Raw genomic sequence first — 21,219 nt, forward strand, 5'->3', positions numbered from 1 at the left:
CACGCAATGCTATAATGGTGGAGAATATTCACAGTAGCAAGTATACAGTTGGTCAACAGAAATAAGGCGTAGAGAATGGAGACAGGAACAGGATGTCTTCTTTTTTTATCTGTACAATGCAAACAAAATATTAGGTTAAGTATAAATTACAAATGTGTATGACACAGGAAGGCACACTGTTCATCTTATACATTAATCCACTCAAGAGTTGCACTTACCTCTACGTAGCCCCCCTGGTCTCTCTCTCGGGCCTGTTAATATCCATCTCCAGATTGTTACTCTATATGCTGGAGTCCACGTCCATTCTTTTCATGATACTGATACAAGGACAAGGGTTGGTTGGTGAGGAAGGTAGGATGCTTCATAACTGAGAGGGAGAAAGGGGGGGGGAATGGTTTTACAACACTACAATTACGTCATCATTGATATTTTTCACCATGTCCTTATTAGGAATGATTCTCATGTTGTAGTAATGTGTTCTAACCATCTAATTTATTAAAAACCTAAAGATATTGTAAAGACAATTTAAAGGGAAACTGATGATTTTTAGGTCTGTGGATCGTGATAACCTTCAATGAGGGAATGTATTTATATTTTCAACTGTTTTCAGTATTTTTTTTTATATATGTATATCTGGTCAACTCATTACACATTTGATATTTGTTCAGTTTCAACAGATCATGTGAAACAGTCAAAGATAGAGAAAAAGAGCAAAGTTGAAAAGGCCATAACATAACCTACCTGCATAGTAATATAAAGTCTAAAAAGGTCCTCTTTCTTCTTTATGCAGGTTATCTTGATCTAATCAGAATGTCAAGTTGCCAAACCAGTCTTATCTGAGAGCTGCAGGTTCAGGTTAATCTCAATCCTAAACCAATTATTTTCAGAAAGATAGTGGTATAGTTGTCTGGGAACCATTCCCAGTAAGAACCTAAAACAGAGGTCACGGTGGGTAAGGTAGTGATGAAAATAACATGTGGCATAGCAAGGAGACAGGTTATAGTATATACACAAGTTGGCCTCACAAATAATTAATAATATACAAAGAAAGTTAAAGAATCTGTAGTTTTAGTGATTGGCTTGGGTGTATGCTGCAGTATCACCACATAGCAAAATACCGACATTTACTAAATAAAGTAAGATAGATGGCAAAGTCTTTAAATCAGAGGAAAGTATGCACATAGTGGTGGAATTGGAGTGTGTAGTGCCTTACAAATTGTATATCTCCATGAGAGATCAATTAGATAATGTTTGTTCATGACACTAGGGACACAATTCTGTTTTGTTGATCAAATATGCACTAAACAAAAATAAACCCAACATGTAAAGTGTCCTGTTTCATGAGTTGAAATGTTCCATAAGCACAAAAAACTTACTTCTCTCAAATATTGTGCTCAAATTTGTTTACATCCCTGTTAGAGAGCATTTCTCCTTTGCCAAGATAATCCATCCAGCTGACATGTGTGGCATATCAAGAAGCTGATTAAACAACATGATCATTACACAGCTGCACCTTGTGCTGGGGACAAAAGGCCACTAAAATGTGCAGTTTTGTCACACAATGCCAGTGATGTCTCAAGTTTAAGGAGCGTGTAATTGGCATGCTGACTGCAGGAATGTCCACCAGAACTGTTGTCAGAGAATTGTATGTTAATTCCTCTACCATAAGCCTCCAATGTCGTTTTAGAGAATTTGGCAGTACGTCCAACCGGCCTCACAACTGCAGACCACATGTATGGTATCGTGTGGGCGAGCGGTTTGGTGATGTCAGAGTGCCCCATGGTGGGGTTATGGTATGGGCAGGCATAAGCTACGGACAACGAACAAATGCATTTTATCTATGGCAATTTGAATGAACAAAAATACCATAAGATCCTGAGGCCCATTTTTTATAAGGTATCTGTCACCAACAGATGCATATCTGTATTCCCAGTCATGTGAAATCCATAGATGAGGGCCTACTGAATTTATTTCAATTGACTGATTTCCTTATATGAACTGTAACTCAGTAAATGAAATTGTTGCATGTTGCATTTATATTTTTGTTCAGTATACATCCATTTTGGAAACTGGTGCAGTGACTAGAAAGATGATTGTAGTCTGCAACCATTTGAGCCAACTCAAAAACAACATCTCTTAAGTTTAGTAAAGGGAGATGTTTAAACCCACTTCATGTTAAATTCCTTTGAATGTTATAACCTTTATGTCTGCACTAAAATAGCAAACTCAAACGGCTCATGGGAAATTATTTACAGAACAAATACAAGTATAACAAGAATCCAAATTAATTGTTTTGACGTCACACCTCTTATTAAGTAGAATTTGACCACAAAGGGGTGATGGGTAAGGCAGAAGTAACCCAGTGAATATCCTCATGATAAACTAAAGGATAGAAATCACCTGAGAGCAACCATTACAAAACCTCACAGCAACTTCTATATTTTATTTTGCACAAAAATTCCCCTGCATCTTCACATTTGTTTTCCTGCATCATAAAACCACGAGACCCGTTTTTCATTTCGGTTTGCATCCCATCCAACACTCTACATAAAAACAAAAAGTTTACTTGGGTGTTACCCAGCCCCCTCCCTGGCCCAGGTGCCCAAAATCCTTGACAGTTTTGATTCTCAATTTCAGAGGTGTTATACCCACAAACAGTATCCAGTCCCTTCCGTGCCCCCTCTCAGCAGCCCCCACCCAACCATTCCCCTACTCCAGATATCTGCTCTTCCGGCCGCAACGTAAAAAAAGGGAAAAAAAGTCCAAACTACTCCAAATTGTTAAGTTCTTGTTGACAGCTATTCCATTTACCGGTCATCGTTGTATTTTCTTCTGAACAGGGCTTCTGAATGGATCACGGCAGTTAGTACAGATGGGACCAAAAAAATATATTAATAAAAAAATAAAAATATAAAGGACAAAACCCCTCAATCAGCTGTGTACAGTCAACTCTAGAACGCCTACAGTGAAGACAATTGAGGGGTTGATAGTAAATCTGCAGGTTCAAGCCTCAATAGCGAGAGAAGAAAAAGAAACGGACAGAAGCCCTTGTCTTGTGTCCACTTTGGATATTAATTACCTTATTTTTTTTGTTTAGTTGTTCTTCCTTTTGAAATGTTGTTGATTTTTAGAGAGAAAAATCTAAACACTTTACTTTGGGGATGATGAGATGTTTCGAAAAAGCGCATCGCACACATGAAGGAAAAGAAAATGTTAGCATCTAGTGAGTATGTGTTAGTATCATTTTCCTGTCATGTTTGTCTTACTGTACATGTATGTTGTGTAGTTACGTGTGTGTGTTATATAGCGAATTGTGCAGTGTGTATAAGATATCTGGTACAATCATGACAGACTTCAGTTGGGATGGTAACTAAAATGGCTTAAGGTCCATGTGATGGGAGGGAGAGAGAGCGTGGAGTGTGGAGAAGGACCAACTCCCCCGACTCCCTGCCTGGCAGCGGTAGTGCAGGTCAAAGTTCAAAGGTCAAGAAATAAAAATGGGCGGTGGGTTCTTTCCAGGAAGTCCATCGGTCCATCTGTCAGGTGGTCAGTGCGTCGTGTGGTCTCCTGGCCTAACTGTGACGCTCGGGGGGTGAAGAGGGATGTCACTGTAGTACTAAGCCAACCTGTGAACCACAGAAAATGGAAGCTTATGATAGTTTCACCAGAAGTTAAAATGAGAACTTAGATGATGACATCTGTGAGGCCGATAGCAAGATAATCAAGTCAATGCTTCCCTCCCTCTCTCATAACACTTCCTCCTTTTGTACCAGAAAAAGAAACAACTACAGTACAGTCTAGGTATCACAAAACACTGTTTCAATATCATCATATTACCATGAATAATTTATATCAATGTGAAAAAGAGTCACAGCTCCAGGAACGGACTGAACTATCAGTAAATATGAACTACGGGCATCATGACGCACCTTCTCCGATCCCATGCTAGGACACTTCCAATTGTACAGATAATACTGTAGATTCCCGTCTCCGATGCCAAACTTGAGCTTCTCCAGGAAAGTCTTATTCTCCATCAGGTCCAGTGCATTGAAAACATCAAACCCTTTCTGGATATTGACAATAGATATGGAGGAGAGAGGGGGATGTGGAGAGAGATGGGGGAAAGGGATTGAGTTCAAGATGAATTATTCACTGAGTACACAAAACATTAAGAACACTTGCTCTTTCCATGACAGACTGAGCAGGTGAATCCAGGTGAAAACTATGATCACTTATTGATGTCCCTTGTTAAATCCACTTCAAATCAGTGTAGATGAAGGGGAGGAGACAGGTTAAAATGATTTAAAGTTGAGACAACTAAGATATGGATTGTGTGTGTGTGCCATTCAGAGGGTGAATGAGCAAGACAAAAGATTTAAGTGCCTTTGAACGGGGTATGGTAGTAGGTAACAGGCGCACCAGTTTGTGTCAAGAACTGCAATGCTGCTGCATTTTTCACGCTCAACAGTTTCCCGTGTGTATCAAGCATGGTCCACCACCCAAATGACATCCAACCAACTTTGACAACTGCGGGAAGTATTGGAGTCAACATGGGCCAGCATCCCTGTGGAACGCATTCGACACCTTGTACAGCCGATGACCCGACAAATTGAGGCTGTTCTGAGAGCAAAAAAGTGGGGGTGCAACTCAATATTAGGAAAGTGTTCCTAATGTTTGGTATACTCGGTGTAAACAGTCAATATTTGACATTGTACCCAAATCCAACTCCCATTTGACCTCCAACCCCCAGCCGCCTGAACCAAGAGAAACAACTCACCGACTTGGCCAGAATGAGTGCGTCAGACATCAGGTCCAACAGGGTGGTGGTGGTATGCACATTGTAGAAGGAGTAGGCTGCCTTGAGGCTGCGGTGCACTGGATGGTTCATGATAGTAGATGGGAGCGTGTAGAAGCTCAGGAAGTCCGTCACCTTGCCCCCAGAGGTCTGCCACAGGGAGGGAAAACACATCCTCCAACTTTACATTCACTCCATTTTAGATGTGTGTGAAATGCATTTGCAGAGCTCTGAAGGTGACATAAGGTGAACAATGTTGTCTAGAGGTAGAAGAGTCTACAAAGGGTATCTGGATAGGTGTCCATATATGGTAATGTGTAACGGTCTACTCAGTGTATACCATTTACTAGGTGTGTAAGGTGTTGCAATGTGCAATGTTATAGGTGTCTACGGTAGTGTACATTTTAACAATGGTACTGACCACGACCAGGTAGGTGTCGATGATGTTCTCCTGGGGAAGCAGCCAGTGCTCCACCTCCTCGGGGCTCATGACGGGGGCCAGGTGGAACTGGCTCAGGTACTCCAGGAGCAGGCGATGCACCGCCGGAACATCCTTCCTGGTCATTGGCCGCAAACCAGACGTCTTTGGGGCCTGGAGAGAAGGAGACGGAAGGTCATCCCTTTCAATGGAGAGTTTCACGTCAACACAATAGACATTTCAAATAGAGGCATCAGGTGACGGCTGGGCGGTCGGGTGTGGTGCAGAGGATAGCCGCTAGATGGCGCTTTGCTCACTGACTCACCTCATTCAGACGGTACAGCTTCATGGTGCGCTGCATAGTCATGTTCCGGCTCAGGTGAGAGAACTTCACCTCGATCAGCTTGCGTGGGTTCAGCGAGCGATGCCAGTACCTATACAGACGATAACAGATCACTTTTCGCTTACTTTGTTTTTGTGTTTACGAGCATATGAATTTGGTTGGATGGGTATCTGTCTGGTGTGGGTGTAGTGTGGTGTGGTTGGTGCGTCTCTCAGTGACCCACCTGCAGGTGCCCACGGGTTTGGGCAGTACCACGCCAGCGGTGTAGACAGCCTGGAAGATGCCCTTCAGGTTGACCCGTCTGGTGATCTCTCGGATCAGGACTGGCGCTACCCGCTTGGAGCGCAGCTTCTTGTGGACGCACAGGAAGTTGATCTCCACCATCTTCTTATCTCTAAATGACAAAAACAGTCTAAAGTGAGTAAGGCCTCTTAATGTCTGACTCCTTACAGCAAATTAACACAAGAAGTTATATAATCAAGGAACAAATATTACATTCCTATTGTTAGCTTTATTAAAATACTACAGTGTTTGGGAGTAACAAAAGTGTGTGAACAAGAGCATGATGCATATTCACTGACTGGTCATAGATGCGGATGTTGGCAGGGATGGCACTGATGAAGCCCACCAGCTTTTGGTTGGAGTTCACCCTCACCCCACAGTGCCACTGGGGCAGCCAGCCTGGGGGACGCAGAGCCCTGTGGGAGAGACATCACAATTACAGCTCAGTTCCCAACTATGACAGAAAACACGATGGCCAAGTTCTGCTGGCCAGAAAAAAACCTCCTGCCTTTAGAAGATAACACATCTAACATAAGAGAGATATCTATTGAAAGAGATTGTTACTCAGCTTGTCTCATTTATGTAACAAAGGTGACGTAGCTAAGTAATAAAAAGTTACCAGAGCAGGAACTCTGGGGAGTAGTCGAAGCGGAACATGTTGTCATCATCCTCCACGTAGTTCTCATTGAGCAGAGTGTACAGCTCCTTCAGCTAAGAGGAGGAAGAGGAAGAGACTGAGCAACGACTGAAAGGTCTAGGGTTAAATTAAGTAGGGTAAAGTGGGGTCAGCTGATGGAATAACCACAACCAAAAGTGAAGTATTTTGATTGCAATCGCTATATTGTTTTTGGGAAACTCAGTCTGGGGTGGAGGGGTTGTAGAGAAGCCGCCTCACCACAGCGGCATCGCCCAGGTCCAAGGCGTCCCACGTGAAGCCTGGAGGAAGACTGTAGGGCACCTCCCGGATGTTGTCTTTGTCAGGCTCGATGGAACCGTGCGATGTCACCATCTCCCCTAAGGTTAACAACAAAACGCAATGTAAGAGGATATTAGCAATCTGCATATTCAACGTAACTATACAAAGCATAACATTTATTTTATTTAACCAGGCAAGTCAATTAAGAACAAATTCTTATTTTACAATGACGGCCTACCCCGGCCAAACCCTCCCCTAATCCGGACGACGCTGGGGCAATTGTGCGCCGCCCCGTGACTCCCGATCACGGCTGGTTGTGATACAGCCCGGGATCGAACCAGGGTCTGTAGTGACGCCTCTAGCACTGAGATGCAGAGCCTTAGAGCGCAACGCCACTTGGGAGCCATCATAGTAGGTTTAATCCAAAAACAAAGAGGCCAATTGGACTATTCATATCAAATCTCCTCAGGTCACTAGTCCTTTCTGGGAAAAAAAAAAAAATCATAGGCCTATTTTAACAAAGAAAAAGCCTTGTCTAAATTAAATCATTTACGTGACATTTCTACACAGAGTGAGTTATTATTTAAGAAACAAATCTTAGGCAAATTTTAACAATGAAAAGCCTGTCTAAAATGTAATAAACATAAACAAAACATGCAGTGTTGGTCCCATGAGCTGAAATAAAAGATCCCAGAAATGTTTCATATGCACAAAAAGCTTATTTCTCTCAAATGTTGTGCACAAATATGTTTACGTCCCTGTTATTGAGCATTCCTCCTTTGCCAAGATAATCCATCCACCTGACAGGTGTGGCATATAAATAAGCTGATAAACAGCATGATCATTACACAGGAGAACCTTGCGCTGGGGACAATAAAAGGACACTCAAATGTGCAGTTTTGTTACACAACACAATGCCACAGATGTCTCAAGTTGAGGGAGTGTGCAATTGGCCTGCTGACTGCAGGAATGTCCACCAGAGATGTTGCCAGAATAATGAATATTAATTTCTCTAACATAAGTACAACGCAATGGTAGAAAACGACGCTGTAGTTAAAGAATTTGGCAGTTCATTCAAATCGGCCTCACAACCGCAGACCACGTGTAACAACGTCAGCCCAGGACATCCACATCTGGCTTCTTCACCTGCAGAATCATCCGAGACCAGCCACCCAGACAGCTGATGAAACTGGGTTTGAACAAATCATTTCTGCAAATGGTCAGAAACAGTCTCAGGGAAGCTCATCTGCGTGCTCGTCGTCCTTACCAGGGTCTTCACCTGACTGCAGTTCGGCGTCGTAACCGACTTCAGTGGGAAAATGCTCACCTTCGATGGCCACTGGCAAGCTGGAGAAGGGTGCTCTTCACAGATGAATCCCCGTTTCAACTGAACCAAGCAGATGACGTATATGGCGTCAAATGGGCCAGCGATTTGCTCATGTCAACGTTGTGAACAGTGCCCCATGGTGGCTATGGGATTTTGGTATGAGCAGGCATAAGCTACAGACAATGAATAATTGCATTTTAGTGATGGCAATTTGAATGCACAGATATACTGTGACGATATCCTGAGGCCCATTGTCATGCCATTCAGCCACACCACCATCACCTCATGTCTCAGCATGATAATGCACGGCCCGATCTGTGCACAATTCCTGGAAGCTGAAAAATGTCCCAATTCTTCCATGGCCTGCATACTCACCAGACATGTCACCCATTAAGCATGTTTGGGATGCTCTGGATCAACGTGTACGACAGTGTATTCCAGTTCCCGCCAATATTCATCAACTTCGCAAAGCCATTGAAGAGGAGCGGGACACCATTCCACAGGCCAAACAGCAGCCTGATCTCTATGCGAAGGAGACGTGGCACGCTACATGAGGCAAATTGTGGTCAGACCAGATATTGACTGGTTCTGGTCCACACCCCTACTTACATACACTGAAAAGAGTATATAAAACGCAATATGCAACAATTTCTAAATTGCTACACACAAGGACCCACCATGACATTTTAAATTCTTAATTCCATAAAACCACCTTTTCAATGTCGTTTTTATGACGTGCGACCCATAAAATGACAACGTAGCCAACACGGGTTTCACGGTTCTGTTATTATTGACAGCCAATCAACGTGGCACTAGCTTTGTGTGTAGCAAGCAACATGGGAGATTAGAGACCAATACGAAACGGAATTCAAAATGACAAAATTAAGTAAGCTAAATTTTGTTACGTTACAGCTTTATTCTAAAATAGATTCAATTGTTTTTGATTTTTTCATCAATCTACACACAATACCCCATAATGACAAAGCAAAAACAGGTTGAGAAATGTAGAACATTTATTTAAAAAATACATAAGTATTCAGACCCATTGCTATGCGAGCTCAGGTGCATCCGGTTTCCATTGAGCATCCTTGAGATGTTTCTACAACTTGATTGGAGTCCACCTGTGGTAAATTCAATTGATTGGACATGATTTGGAAAGGCACACACCTGTCTATATAAAGGTCCCACAGTTGACAGAGCATGTCAGAGCAAAAACCAAGCCATGAGGTCGAAGGAGTTGTCCGTAGAGCTCCAAAACAGGAATGTGTCAAGGCACAGATTTGGGGAAGGGTACTAAAAAATGTCTGCAGCAGGGACGGTCCCCAAGAGCACAGTGGCCTCCATCATTCTTAAATGCAAGAAATTTGGAACCACCAAGACTCTTCCTAGAGCTGGCCGCCTGGCCAAACGGAGCAATCGGTGGAGAAGGGCCTTGGTCATGGAGGTGACTAAGAACCCGATGGTCAATCGGACAGAGCTACGGAGTTCCTCTGTGTAGATGGGAGAACCTTCCAGAAGGACAACCATCTCTGCAGCACTCCACCAATCAGGCCTTTATGGTACAGTGGCCAGACGGAAACCACTCCTCAGTAAAAAGCCCATTTGGAGATTGCTCTCAGACCATGAGAAATAACATTCTCTTGTCTGATGAAACCAAGTTTGAATTCTTTGTCCTGAATACCAAACGTCATGTCTGGAAGAAACCTGGCACCATCCCTATGGTGAAGCATGGTGGTAGCAGCATCATGCTGTGGGGATGTTTTTCAGCTGCAGGGACTGGGAGATTAGTCAGGATTGAGGGAAAGATGAACGGAGCAAATCACACAGAGTTCCTTGATGAAAAACTGCTCCAGAGTGCTCAGGACCTCAGACTGAGGCGAAGGTCCACCTTCCCACAGGACTGGCTTCGGGACAAGTCTCTGAACGTTCTTGAGTGGCCCAGCCAGAGCCCAGACTTGAACCTGATCGAACATCTCTGGAGAGACCTGAAAATAGCTGTGCAGCGACGCTCCCCATTCAACCTGACAGAGCTTGAGAGAATCTGCAGAGAAGAATGGGAGAAACTCCCCAAATACACGTGTGCCAAGATTGTAGCGTCATAACCAAGAAGCTTCGAGGCTGTAATCGCTGCCAAAGGTGCTTCAACAAAGTAAAGGGTCTGAATACTTATGTAAATGTGATATTTCAATTTCTAAAAACCTGGTTTTGCGTCGTCGTTATGGGTAATTGATGAGGAAAAAAACGATTTAATACATTTTAGAATAAGGCTGTAACATAAGAAAATGTGAAAAAAGTCAAAAGGTCTGAACACTTTCCGAATGCACTGTAGCTAGCTAAGAGTTAGCTGGCTAACATAGCTAGCCTCTTTACATCGAATTGATGCAGTCAAGACAGGCACTACCAGATGGGATGATAGACAAACGTGTAGATGCCTTGGGTTATCTAACTAGGGCAAGTGTGTATGGGTACTGTCTCTCTCCTGTGTCAAACACACCGACCCCTGACTATCCCCCGCACTGCTGCATGCAAGCGAAGCGGCACCTCTCTCCCAAGTCGTGCAGGCTGCGAAGCAAGCCAGTTCGTAAATTGAAACATATATTATTTTTTAAATATACATTATTTTGCCTATCCGGATAAATGTCATGATATTACTTGAATAGTGAAATTCTTTCAAATGCCCATCCAGTCACTAGGGATTCATCTTTTCCTGAAAATCTACCAAGTTTCAATATTGGGAATAATTCATATTCATCCGGACTCCCGAACTTGTTGACATGGTCTGTCAAAAACAATCAACATATTCTGATAAATAAGGGGGGGGGGGGGGGATTCAGAAGTGCCTATTTAAAGCATTTAAATCCAAGATATGGTCACTCAGGGTTCTCCCAAATAAGACTGTCACTGCGCCACTATGTAAAGGTTTCTAAGCAAGTGAAACTGATATTTAGTAATGATAGAGTAACTGATCGTCAATGACATTATTTTGAATTGCGAAACAGGCCCTTCATAAATTCAGAGCGTTATGTTCCTGAATGAATTCAGCGCATTTCAGCAGTAGGCCTAGGCTCTCGACCCAGAGCGCACCCAGGACACCAGAGCGCAGACCCAGGACCACCCAGAGCGCACCCAGGACACACAGAGCGCACCCAGGACACACAGAAAGCGCACCCAGGACACACAGAGCGCACCAGGACACACCAGGAGCGCACCAGGACACACAGAGCGCCGACACACAGAGCGCACCCAGACACACAGAGCGCACCCAGGACACACAGAGCGCACCCAGGACACACAGAGCGCACCCAGGACACACAGAGCGCACCCAGGACACACAGAGCGCATTGCGAGTAGGCCATAGCGTTGTCAAATCCCTACAGTGAGGTTCTGGAGACATTTTGGTACCCCTGCAAAATGTCATACCTAGCTTGGGGACGGGCTGTGTGTCCCAGAACTGGTAGCTGCGTCGGCTTGCCTCCTCCATGGTTTTGGCAGGGCCCTGGCCTACAGAGAACAGTTCAATGGCCTTTTGGATCTCCTGCAGCTTATCAGCAGGCAGCGAGTTCACCTGTGTGTAGAGAGAGAGAGAAAAGAGAGTAATGTAGGGTTGAAAAGGAAACAAATTGTCAAATGCAAAACAACAATCCTTCACAGACATTCAAAAACACACCCACTAATCTCCATTCAATTTTTTTGAGGCCGTTTTCAAAAGTTACAGAACAATAAGTCAATGTCGGTCCTTCTAGAACTCCTCTCTCTCTCTCTCTCTCTAAGGAACAGAGGGACACAAACAAAGCAAAAACATTTGCCCCCACTCACTCACTCATGTAGCCTACACACATGTACATACATCTACCTTGCCTAGCGGATCCTCCTCCGCAGGTTCTTTAGTTGCCCCAGACTTCTTCTTCTTTTTGTTTTTCTTCTTCTTGGCACCGCTGTCATCTCCCTGGCCCTTGTCACTACCATAGGACAACAACAACAAAAAAACATGTAACTATAAGACTTTCCATAGGCCAGGAGCGTGCCACCACTGTTTTAGTCCTCTTCATTACCAACCTAAAATACCCAGCATCTTATAAGATATGTTGGAAACAAGCATGTGGTGACCTTTTGTCCCAAATACAGATAACTTACAGTTTATCCCTAAGCTAATTTAAATTGGTTGGAGTTATTCCTCCATCCCCTGATCACCGAGGACTCTAGAAAAGCCCCCACCCTGAGGCCCATTTCCTGGGCAGGACAGGGAGACAGCAGTATACTTACAAGAACGGGATGATGGGATGATCCCATTAGCGCCCAAGGGGGGAGTGAGGCTATGGACTGGCCTGTATTTGTAACACCAGGACAGATGGTAAATCACATGACCCCGGGGGGAGTGTGTGTGGCTATGCGTGTCTGTGTGTGTATGAGGGATGTTAAGGGGACACTGACAGGAACAATAGACGACCAACCATTCAATGGCTTATTCGACAGGCTTCCATTCCAGCAGTCGAGCCTAACTACCATCCAGAACCATTCACCCTTTCATTTCATTTAGCTAACTAGCGTTAGCTATCAAATATTCATGTTAACTTATTTAGCTACCTAGCAGGGTTCCAGACGCTCGCATACACGCTGACATCAAGCCACACAAGGGCTGTAATCCACACCCAGTTGAAATAGGTTGTTGTTGATTGTTGGCAAAACCAATAGCTTCGATGCAACCAAGAGAGTTTTGACAATGGTTGCATCCCAGCTAAACAAATAGCTACATGTCACTATATGGTTAGGTCAACCCCGCAATTTACAGAAGGAACGTTAAGAGCAGTTACTTACATTTTCTTCTGGCAAAAATGACACTCACATCGGTGCTCTAGAAAGACGCCTGTGTTTCCGACTTGGAATTCCAAGATGGATGACCCTTCAAAATGTTTTTCCCCCAGTCGGAGCTCGTTTCCAAATGTCATACCCCCCAAGTTCCCAGTTGTCTTGAATGCACTGAAGTCTGAGATTTCCGGCATCAAGTGTATCACTCATGTCAGACAGCTGTCACCTAGCTTAACTTGGTCATTCCATATATGCAGTGCTTTTTGGACCTCATATATGCGGTGCTTTTTGGGGGGGGGGGGGGGGGGGGGATTTTTTTTCCCCCGTGCATTCTATCAGAAAAATATTTTGGTCAAACTCAGGCACTTATTTTTTGGGGTGCATTTTCCAACTAACAGCGTGGAACCAAACTGGGTGGAAGTTTGGAACACAAATTAGCCATAGCGCTCTGAGTGAGCAAGATTGAGCTAGTATAATGGTGAACACTTGAACAGGATTTTAACTTCTCTATCAAACATATGAAAAGTGGTTAATTTTCTGTATAACTTAGCCTAACGCCATACCCAAACCTGACGCACACAAATGTATTTTGTCCCACCCACACCAAACGCGATCACGACACGCAGGTTGAAATATCAAAAACTCTGAACCAGTTATATTAATCTGGGGACAGGTTGAAAAGCATTACACATTTATGGCAATTTAGCTAGCTAGCTTGCAGTTGCTAGCTAATTTTGTCCTATTTAGCTAGCTTGCTGTTGCTAGCTAATTTGTCCTATTTAGCTAGCTTGCAGTTGCTAGCTAATTTGTCCTATTTAGCTAGCTTGCAGTTGCTAGCTAATTTGTCCTATTTAGCTAGCTTGCTGTTGCTAGCTAATTTGTCATAGGATATAAACGTTATTGTTATTTTACCTGAAATGCCCAAGGTCCTCTACTCCGACAATTAATCCACAAATAAAACGGTCAACCGAATCGTTTCTAGTCATCTCTCCTCCTTCCAGGCTTTTTCTTCTTTGGACTTTATATGGCATCTTTAGATTGGCATCTAACTTTCATAATAAAAGGTGTATTACCACGACCGACCGACGTCAGTTCATCTTTTAATCACCCACGTAGGTATAACCAATGAGGAGATGGCACGTGGGTATCTGCTTCTATAAACCAATGAGGAGATGGGAGAGGCAGGACTTGCACCGCGTTCAGCATCACAAATAGAACTGACTTATATTTTAGAGCCTGGCAACGCAGACGCTTGTTGGCGCACGCGAGCAGTGTGGGTGCAATGATTGAATAACATGTATGTGTATATTTATTTTGTAATGTGAGCAGTGTGGTCAGCATGTGTGGTCGTCTGAGACACCTAAAGATCGGAAAGCTGCCGCGGTCATCCCCCTCTTCAAAGGGGGAGAGACCCAAACTGTTAGACCTATATCCATCCTGCCCTGCCTTTCTAAGTCTTGGAAAGCCAAGTTAACAAACAGATCACCGACCATTTAAAAAAAAAAAAAACACAATACCTTCTCCACTATGCAATCTGGTTTCCGAGATGGTCATGGGTGCGCACCTCAGCCACCTTCAAGGTCCTAAAAATATCATAACCGCCATCGATAAAAGACAGTACTGTGCAGCCGTCATCATCGACCTGACCAAGGCTTTCGACTCAGTCAATCACCGCATTCTTATCGGCAGACTCAATAGCCTTGGTTTCTCAAATGACTGCCTCGCCAGGTTCCCCAACTACTTCTCAGATAGAGTTCAGTGTGTCAAATCGGAGGGCCTGTATTCCGGACCTCTGGCAGTCTTTATGGGGGTGCCACAGGGTTCAATTCTCAGGACAACGACTATTTTCTCTGTATAGAGTTGAAGTCGGAAGTTTACATACACCATAGCCAAATACAGTGAGGGAAAAAAGTATTTGATCCCCTGCTGATTTTGTACGTTTGCCCACTGACAAAGAAATGATCAGTCTATAATTTTAATGGTAGGTTTATTTGAACAGTGAGAGACAGAATATCAACAAAAAAATCCAGAAAAACGCATGTCAAAAATGTTATGAATTGATTTGCATTTTAATGAGGGAAATAAGTATTTGACCCCTCTGCAAAACATGACTTAGTACTTGGTGGCCAAACCCTTGTTGGCAATCACAGAGGTCAGACGTTTCTTGTAGTTGGCCACCAGGTTTGCACACATCTCAGGAGGGATTTTGTCCCACTCCTCTTTGCAGATCTTCTTCAAGTCATTAAGGTTTCGAGGCTGACGTTTGGCAACTCGAACCTTCAGCTCCCTCCACAGATTTTCTATGGGATTAAGGTCTGGAGACTGGCTGGGCCACTCCAGGACCTTAATGTGCTTCTTCTTGAGCCACTCCTTTGTTGCCTTGGCCGTGTGTTTTGGGTCATTGTCATGCTGGAATACCCATCCACGACCCATTTTCAATACCCTGGCTGAGGGAAGGAGGTTTTCACCCAAGATTTGACGGTACATGGCCCCGTCCATCGTCCCTTTGATGCGGTGAAGTTGTCCTGTCCCTTTAGCAGAAAAACACCCCCAAAGCATAATGTTTCCACCTCCATGTTTGACGGTGGGGATGGTTTCTTGGGGTCATAGGCAGCATTCCTCCTCCTCCAAACACGGCAAGTTGGGTTGATGCCAAAGAACTCCATTTTGGTCTCATCTGACCACAACACGTTCACCCAGTTGTCCTCTGAATCATTCAGATGTTCATTGGCAAACTTCAGACGKGCATGTATATGTGCTTTCTTGAGCAGGGGGACCTTGCGGAAGCTGCAGGATTTCAGTCCTTCACGGCATAGTGTGTTACCAATTGTTTTCTTGATGACTATGGTCCCAGCTGCCTTGAGATCATTGACAAGATCCTCCTGTGTAGTTCTGGGCTGATTCCTCACCGTTCTCATGATCATTGCAACTCCACGAGGTGAGATCTTGCATGGAGCCCCAGGCTGAGGGAGATTGACAGTTCTTTTGTGTTTCTTCCATTTGCGAATAATCACAGAAACTGTTGTCACCTTCTCACCAAGCTGCTTGGCGATGGTCTTGTAGCCCATTCCAGCCTTGTGTAGGTCTACAATCTTGTCCCTGACATCCTTGGAGAGCTCTTTGGTCTTGGCCATGGTGGAGAGTTTGGAATCTGATTGATTGATTGCTTCTGTGGACAGGTATCTTTTATACAGGTAAGAAACTGAGATTAGGAGCACTCCCTTTAAGAGTGTGCTCCTAATCTCCATTCGTTACCTGTATGAAAGACACCTGGGAGCCAGAAATCTTTTTGATTGAGAAGGGGTCAAATACTTATTTCCCTCATTAAAATGCAAATCAATTTATAACATTTGACATGCATTTTTCTGGATATTTTTGTTGTTATTCTGTCTCTCACTGTTCAAATAAACCTACCATTAAAATTATAGAGTGATAATTTCTTTGTCAGTGGGCAAACGTACAAAATCAGCAGGGGATCAAATACTTTTTTCCCTCACTGTACATTTAAACTCAGTTTTTCACTTCTTTTTTTTTTACCCCGTTTTCTCCCCAATTTTTCGTGGTATCCAATCGCTAGTAATTACTATCTTGTCTCATCGCTACAACTCCCGTACAGGCTCGGGAGAGACGAAGGTCGAAAGCCATGCGTCCTCCGAAGCACAACCCAACCAAGCCGCACTGCTTCTTTAACACAGCGCGCCTCCAACCCGGAAGCCAGCCGCACCAATGTGTCGGAGGAAACACCATGCACCTGGCTCCCTTGGTTAGCGCGCACTGCGCCCGGCCCGCCACAGGAGTCGCTGGAGCGCGATGAGACAAGGATATCCCTACCGGCCAAACCCTCCCTAACCCGGACGACGCTAGGCCAATTGTGCGTCGCCCCACGGACCTCCCGGTCGCGACAGAGCCTGGGCGCGAACCCAGAGACTCTGGTGGCACAGCTAGCGCTGCGATGCAGTGCCCCAGACCACTGTGCCACCCGGGAGGCCCCAGTTTTTCACAATTTCTGACATTTTATCTTTGTAAAAACTCAAAATAAGAGAGAACTATTTATTTCAGCTTTAATTTCTTTCATCATATTCCCAGTGTGTCAGAAGTTTACATACACTCAATTAGTATTTGGTAGTGTTGCCTTTAAATTGTTTAACATGGATCAGACGTTTCGGGTAGCCTTCCACAAGCTTCCCACAATAAGTTGGGTGAATTTTGGCCCATTCCTCCTGACAAGGCTGGTGTAACTGAGTCAGAGTGGTAGGCCTCCTTGCTCGCACACGCTTTTCAGTTCTGCCCACACATTTTCTATAGGATTGAGGCCAGGGCTTTGTGATGGCCACTCCAATACCTTGACTTTGTTGTCCTTAAGCGATTTTGCCACAACTTTAGAAGTATGCTTGGGGTCATTGTCCATTTGGAAGACCTATTTGCGACCAAGCTTTAACTTCCTGACTGATGTCTTGTGACGTTGCTTCAATATATCCACATAATTTTGATGCCATCTATTTTGTGAAGTGCACCAGTCCCTCCTGCAGCAAAGAACCCCCAAAACATGATCCTGTGACCCCCGTGCTTCACGGTTGGGATGGTGTGCTTCGGTTTGCAAGCCTCACCCTTTTTCCTCCAAACATAATGATGGTCATTATGGCCAAACAGTTACATTTTTGTTTAATCAGACCAGAGGACATTTCTCCAAAAAGTACGATCTTTGTCCCCATGTGCAGTCGCAAACCGTAGTATTGCTTTTATGGCGGTTTTGGAGCAGTGGCTTCCTCCTTGCTGAGCGGCCTTTCAGGTTATGTCGATATAGGACTCGTTTTACTGTGGATATAGATACTTTTGTACTTGTTTCCTCCAGCATCTTCACAAGGTCCTTTGCTGTTGTTCTGGGATTGAGTTGCACTTTTCGCACCAAAGAACACATCTCCTTCCTGAGCGGTATGACGGCTGTGTGGTCCCATGGTGTTTATACTTGCGTACTATTGTTTGTAAAGATGAACGTGGCACCTTCAGGCGTTTGGTAATTGCTCCCAAGGATGAACCAGACTTGTGGAGGTCTACAATGTTTTTTCTGAGGTCTTGGCTGATTTCTTTTGATTTTCCCATGATGTCAAGCAAAGAGGCACTGAGTTTGAAGGTAGGCCTTGAAATGCATCCACAGGTACACCTCCAATTGACTCAAATGATGTCAATTAGCCTATCAGAAGCTTCTAAAGCCATGACCACATTTTCTGGAATTCTCCAAGCTGTTTAAAGGCACAGTCAACTTAGTGTATGTAAACGTCTGACCCACTGGAATTGTGATACAGTGAATTATAAGTGAAATAATCTGTCTGTAAACAATTGTTGGAAAAATTACTTGTGTCATGCACAAAGTAGATGTCCTAACCGACTTGCCAAAACTATAGTCTGTTAACAAGACATTTGTGGAGTGGTTGAAAAACGAGTTTTAATGACTCCAACCTGAGTGTATGTAAACTTCCGACTTCAACTGTATATCAATGATGTCGCTCTTGCTGCTGGTGATTCTCTGATCCACCTCTATGCAGACGACACCATTCTGTATACATCTGGCCCTCCTTTGGACACTGTTAAAAAACCTCCAAACGAGTTTCAATGTCAAACACTCTTTCCGTGGCCTCCAACTGCTCTTAAATGCTAGTAAAACTAAATGCATGCTCTTCAACCGATTGCTGCCCGCACCCACCCGCCCGACTAGCATCACTACTCTGGACGGTTCTGACTTAGAATATGTGGACAACAATAAATACCTAGGTGTCTGGCTAGACTGTAAACTCTCCTTCCAGATTCACATTAAGCATCTCCAATCCAAAATTAAATCTAGAATCGGCTTCCTATTTCGCAACAAAGCCTCCTTCACTCATGCTGCCAAACATACCCTCGTAAAACTGACTATCCAACTGATCCTTGACTTCGGCGATGTCATTTACAAAATAGCCTCCAACACTCTACTTAGCAAATTGGATGCAGTCTATCACAGTGCCATCCGTTTTGTCACCAAAGCCCCATATACTACCCACCACTGCGACCTGTATGCTCTCGTTGGCTGGCCCTCGCTACATATTCGTTGCCAAACCCACTGGCTCCAGGTCATCTATAAGTCTTTGCTTGGTAAAGCCCCGCCTTATCTCAGCTCATTGGTCCCCATAGCAACACCTACCCATAGCACGGGCTCCAGCAGGTATATTTCACTGGTCATCCCCAAAGCCAACACCCCTTTTGGCCGCCTTTCCTTCCAGTTCTCTGCTGCCAATGACTGGAACGAATTGCAAAAATCACTTTAGCTGGAGACTTATATATCTCTCTCACTAACTTTAAAGCATCAGCTGTCAGAGCAGCTTACTGATCACTGCACCTGTACACAGCCTATCTGTAAATAGCCCACCCAACTACCTCATCCCCATATTGTTATTTACTTTTTTTTGCACCCCAGTATCTCTACTTGCACATCATCATCTGCACATCTATCACTCCAGTGTTAACGCTAAATTGTAATTATTTCGCCACTATGGCTTATTTATTGCCTTACCTCCCTAATCTAACTACATTCGCACACACTGTACATATATTTTTCTAATGTGTTATTGACTGTATGTTTGTTTATCCCATGTGTAACTCTGTTGTTGTTTTTGTCGCACCGCTTTACTTTATCTTGGCCAGGTTGCAGTTGTAAATGTTCTCAACTGGCCTACCTGGTTAAATAAAGGTGAAATATATATTATATTTTTTTAATGTAACAGGGTGGAAATTTATGAGTGGGAAATACAGACTAACATGAAACATGGAAAAATAGATAACAAAAATGTGTGTTTATATTGTTGTACCTTTGCACCACAGTTTTCCCACCAAACAAATGATGCAACTTCCTGAATGTGGTGTCATTTTAGAAAGGAGTTGTTTTCTTAAAATGGAGAATTACAACAGACTAACAGGGTGGAAAGTGATATCAGGGACACAAAGAAAATATTAAATATTAAATACAATAATCATGAGAAAAAAAACGTTATTGAAATGAGAATTTAACAAGGGCTATAAAATAATGAAGATTTCAAATATTATTATAAGGCTTATATTTCTCATGTAAGTTGATGAATAATGTACAAAATGAATAACATTCCCTTTCAAAGGCCATATTTCTGTGTTAAGGTAAAGTACACCTGACCTTATATTGAAAGCTTTTTGGAATTCACATTTTACACTAAAAATAAGTGACATTTCCTGGGGATAGAAAAGGCACCGCATGGTAGGAATGAGCCAACTATGCTAAAGCGTTTAGCACCTTATCATGATGGTGTTGCTGTGATGAAAAGACAGACGATGCATCATTATTTACCTGAATATGTTAGTTATTTTTGACAGACAGCGTCACAAGTTCGGGAGTCGGCTAACTAACAGGTCAACGTCGTAAAAGGGCATAGCTGGCTAGCTAGCTAGCTAACATTATCAGTTTCGCATTTGACTTAAGACGTTGTATTTAACATTTGGGCGCTGTTCTCTATTCGAAATCAAGTGTTCCAGTTTAATATTGTACTACAATCTGATTTGTGTTGGTCTTCACCGCATAATTGTATGTAATTGATCATAATATGGTTCAATTTCTTGTACAGTGACCAATGGTAGTTAGCTAACGTTATGCCTCGCGATAAAAGCAAAAGTAGGAACAGCATGAAACCCTGCCCATAACAGGAACATAACCAATTTAGATCAAATCAGAGCGAAAAGATGGCAATAAGTAACGTTAAACCGTTATCACCAATAATCCAAAAGAAAGTGGGAGGGATTAGTTGAATTGGGTTTCTCAAGACCAGCTGAGTTTAGCTTACATCGTATCTTTAAAACGAGCGCAATAGCATGACACATTTTCTATCGTGCTACAAATAGGTGTGCACCCTTACCCATCATCAAAGTGATGCTCTTCATTTTCGCAATCACTGCAATGTCCATGGTCTTCTTCTACCTCCTCTTCTTTCTCCGGCTTCGGTGCTGTCTCATTCTCATCCGCCATCTTTAACCAGGAAGTGAAGAACCACCGCGTGCATTCAACGCCTCAAAACAACCTGCGATACTATTGGCCGACTGTTGTGATGCATTCTGGTTCCTGTAGTTATTAATGTGACAGGTTATGATATTTTTTTTTTAACACACTTTCGAAGCAGGCAAATGGATGCATAGGGCTACGTAAGGAACATGTCCCTAAACAGGACTGAGCCTCAGTTGTCTATTAAACAATGTCACGTAGTTGTGACTCACCCAACGATTTATATATACACTAGATGACCACTCAGATGTGAGCTATAAATAAAAAATGAAACAATTT

At 43.5% G+C, this 21,219-nt stretch overlaps 1 protein-coding gene and 1 long non-coding RNA gene across 3 annotated transcripts; both read right to left on the bottom strand.

Annotated features, from left to right (window-relative positions):
* Positions 1-214: 214 nt before the first annotated feature.
* On the bottom strand, positions 215-828 carry LOC111981832 (uncharacterized). The gene is made up of 2 exons (XR_002879630.2): positions 742-828; positions 215-367 (listed from the first exon to the last, which is right to left on the bottom strand). It is a non-coding gene; the product is annotated as an uncharacterized lncRNA (long non-coding RNA).
* A 2,415-nt stretch (positions 829-3,243) lies between these two features.
* LOC111980783 (glycylpeptide N-tetradecanoyltransferase 1) lies at positions 3,244-20,931 on the bottom strand. Of its 2 annotated transcripts, none has more exons than XM_024011766.2 (12): positions 20,798-20,931; positions 11,935-12,040; positions 11,502-11,646; positions 6,734-6,852; positions 6,458-6,549; positions 6,138-6,254; positions 5,780-5,950; positions 5,539-5,647; positions 5,217-5,387; positions 4,778-4,945; positions 3,930-4,067; positions 3,244-3,626 (listed from the first exon to the last, which is right to left on the bottom strand). In XM_024011766.2, the coding sequence occupies exons 1-12, from the start codon at positions 20,905-20,907 to the stop codon at positions 3,606-3,608; spliced, it is 1,467 nt and encodes a 488-aa protein (XP_023867534.1). In that variant the 5' UTR covers positions 20,908-20,931; the 3' UTR covers positions 3,244-3,605. The 2 variants fall into 2 exon arrangements, with proteins under 2 accessions (XP_023867534.1, XP_023867532.1); XM_024011764.2 differs by having other exon boundaries at positions 11,929-12,040.
* Between the last annotated feature and the right edge of the window lie 288 nt (positions 20,932-21,219).

This window comes from Salvelinus sp. IW2-2015, linkage group LG20 (genome assembly GCF_002910315.2).
Source record: "Salvelinus sp. IW2-2015 linkage group LG20, ASM291031v2, whole genome shotgun sequence".
Lineage (NCBI taxonomy): Eukaryota > Metazoa > Chordata > Actinopteri > Salmoniformes > Salmonidae > Salvelinus > Salvelinus sp. IW2-2015.

What these genes read in the sequence shown, in the direction of transcription:
- LOC111980783 (XM_024011764.2), bottom strand. Translation starts at nt 20,907, where the DNA reads ATGGCGGATGAGAATGAGACAGCACCGAAGCCGGAGAAAGAAGAGGAG. An exon ending in AGCTGTACCGTCTGAATGAG is followed by an intron (nt 5,388 to 5,538) that starts GTGAGTCAGTGA and finishes CCTTCTCTCCAG; the next exon opens with GCCCCAAAGACGTCTGGTTT. An exon ending in TCGACACCTACCTGGTCGTG is followed by an intron (nt 4,946 to 5,216) that starts GTCAGTACCATT and finishes TCCCTGTGGCAG; the next exon opens with ACCTCTGGGGGCAAGGTGAC.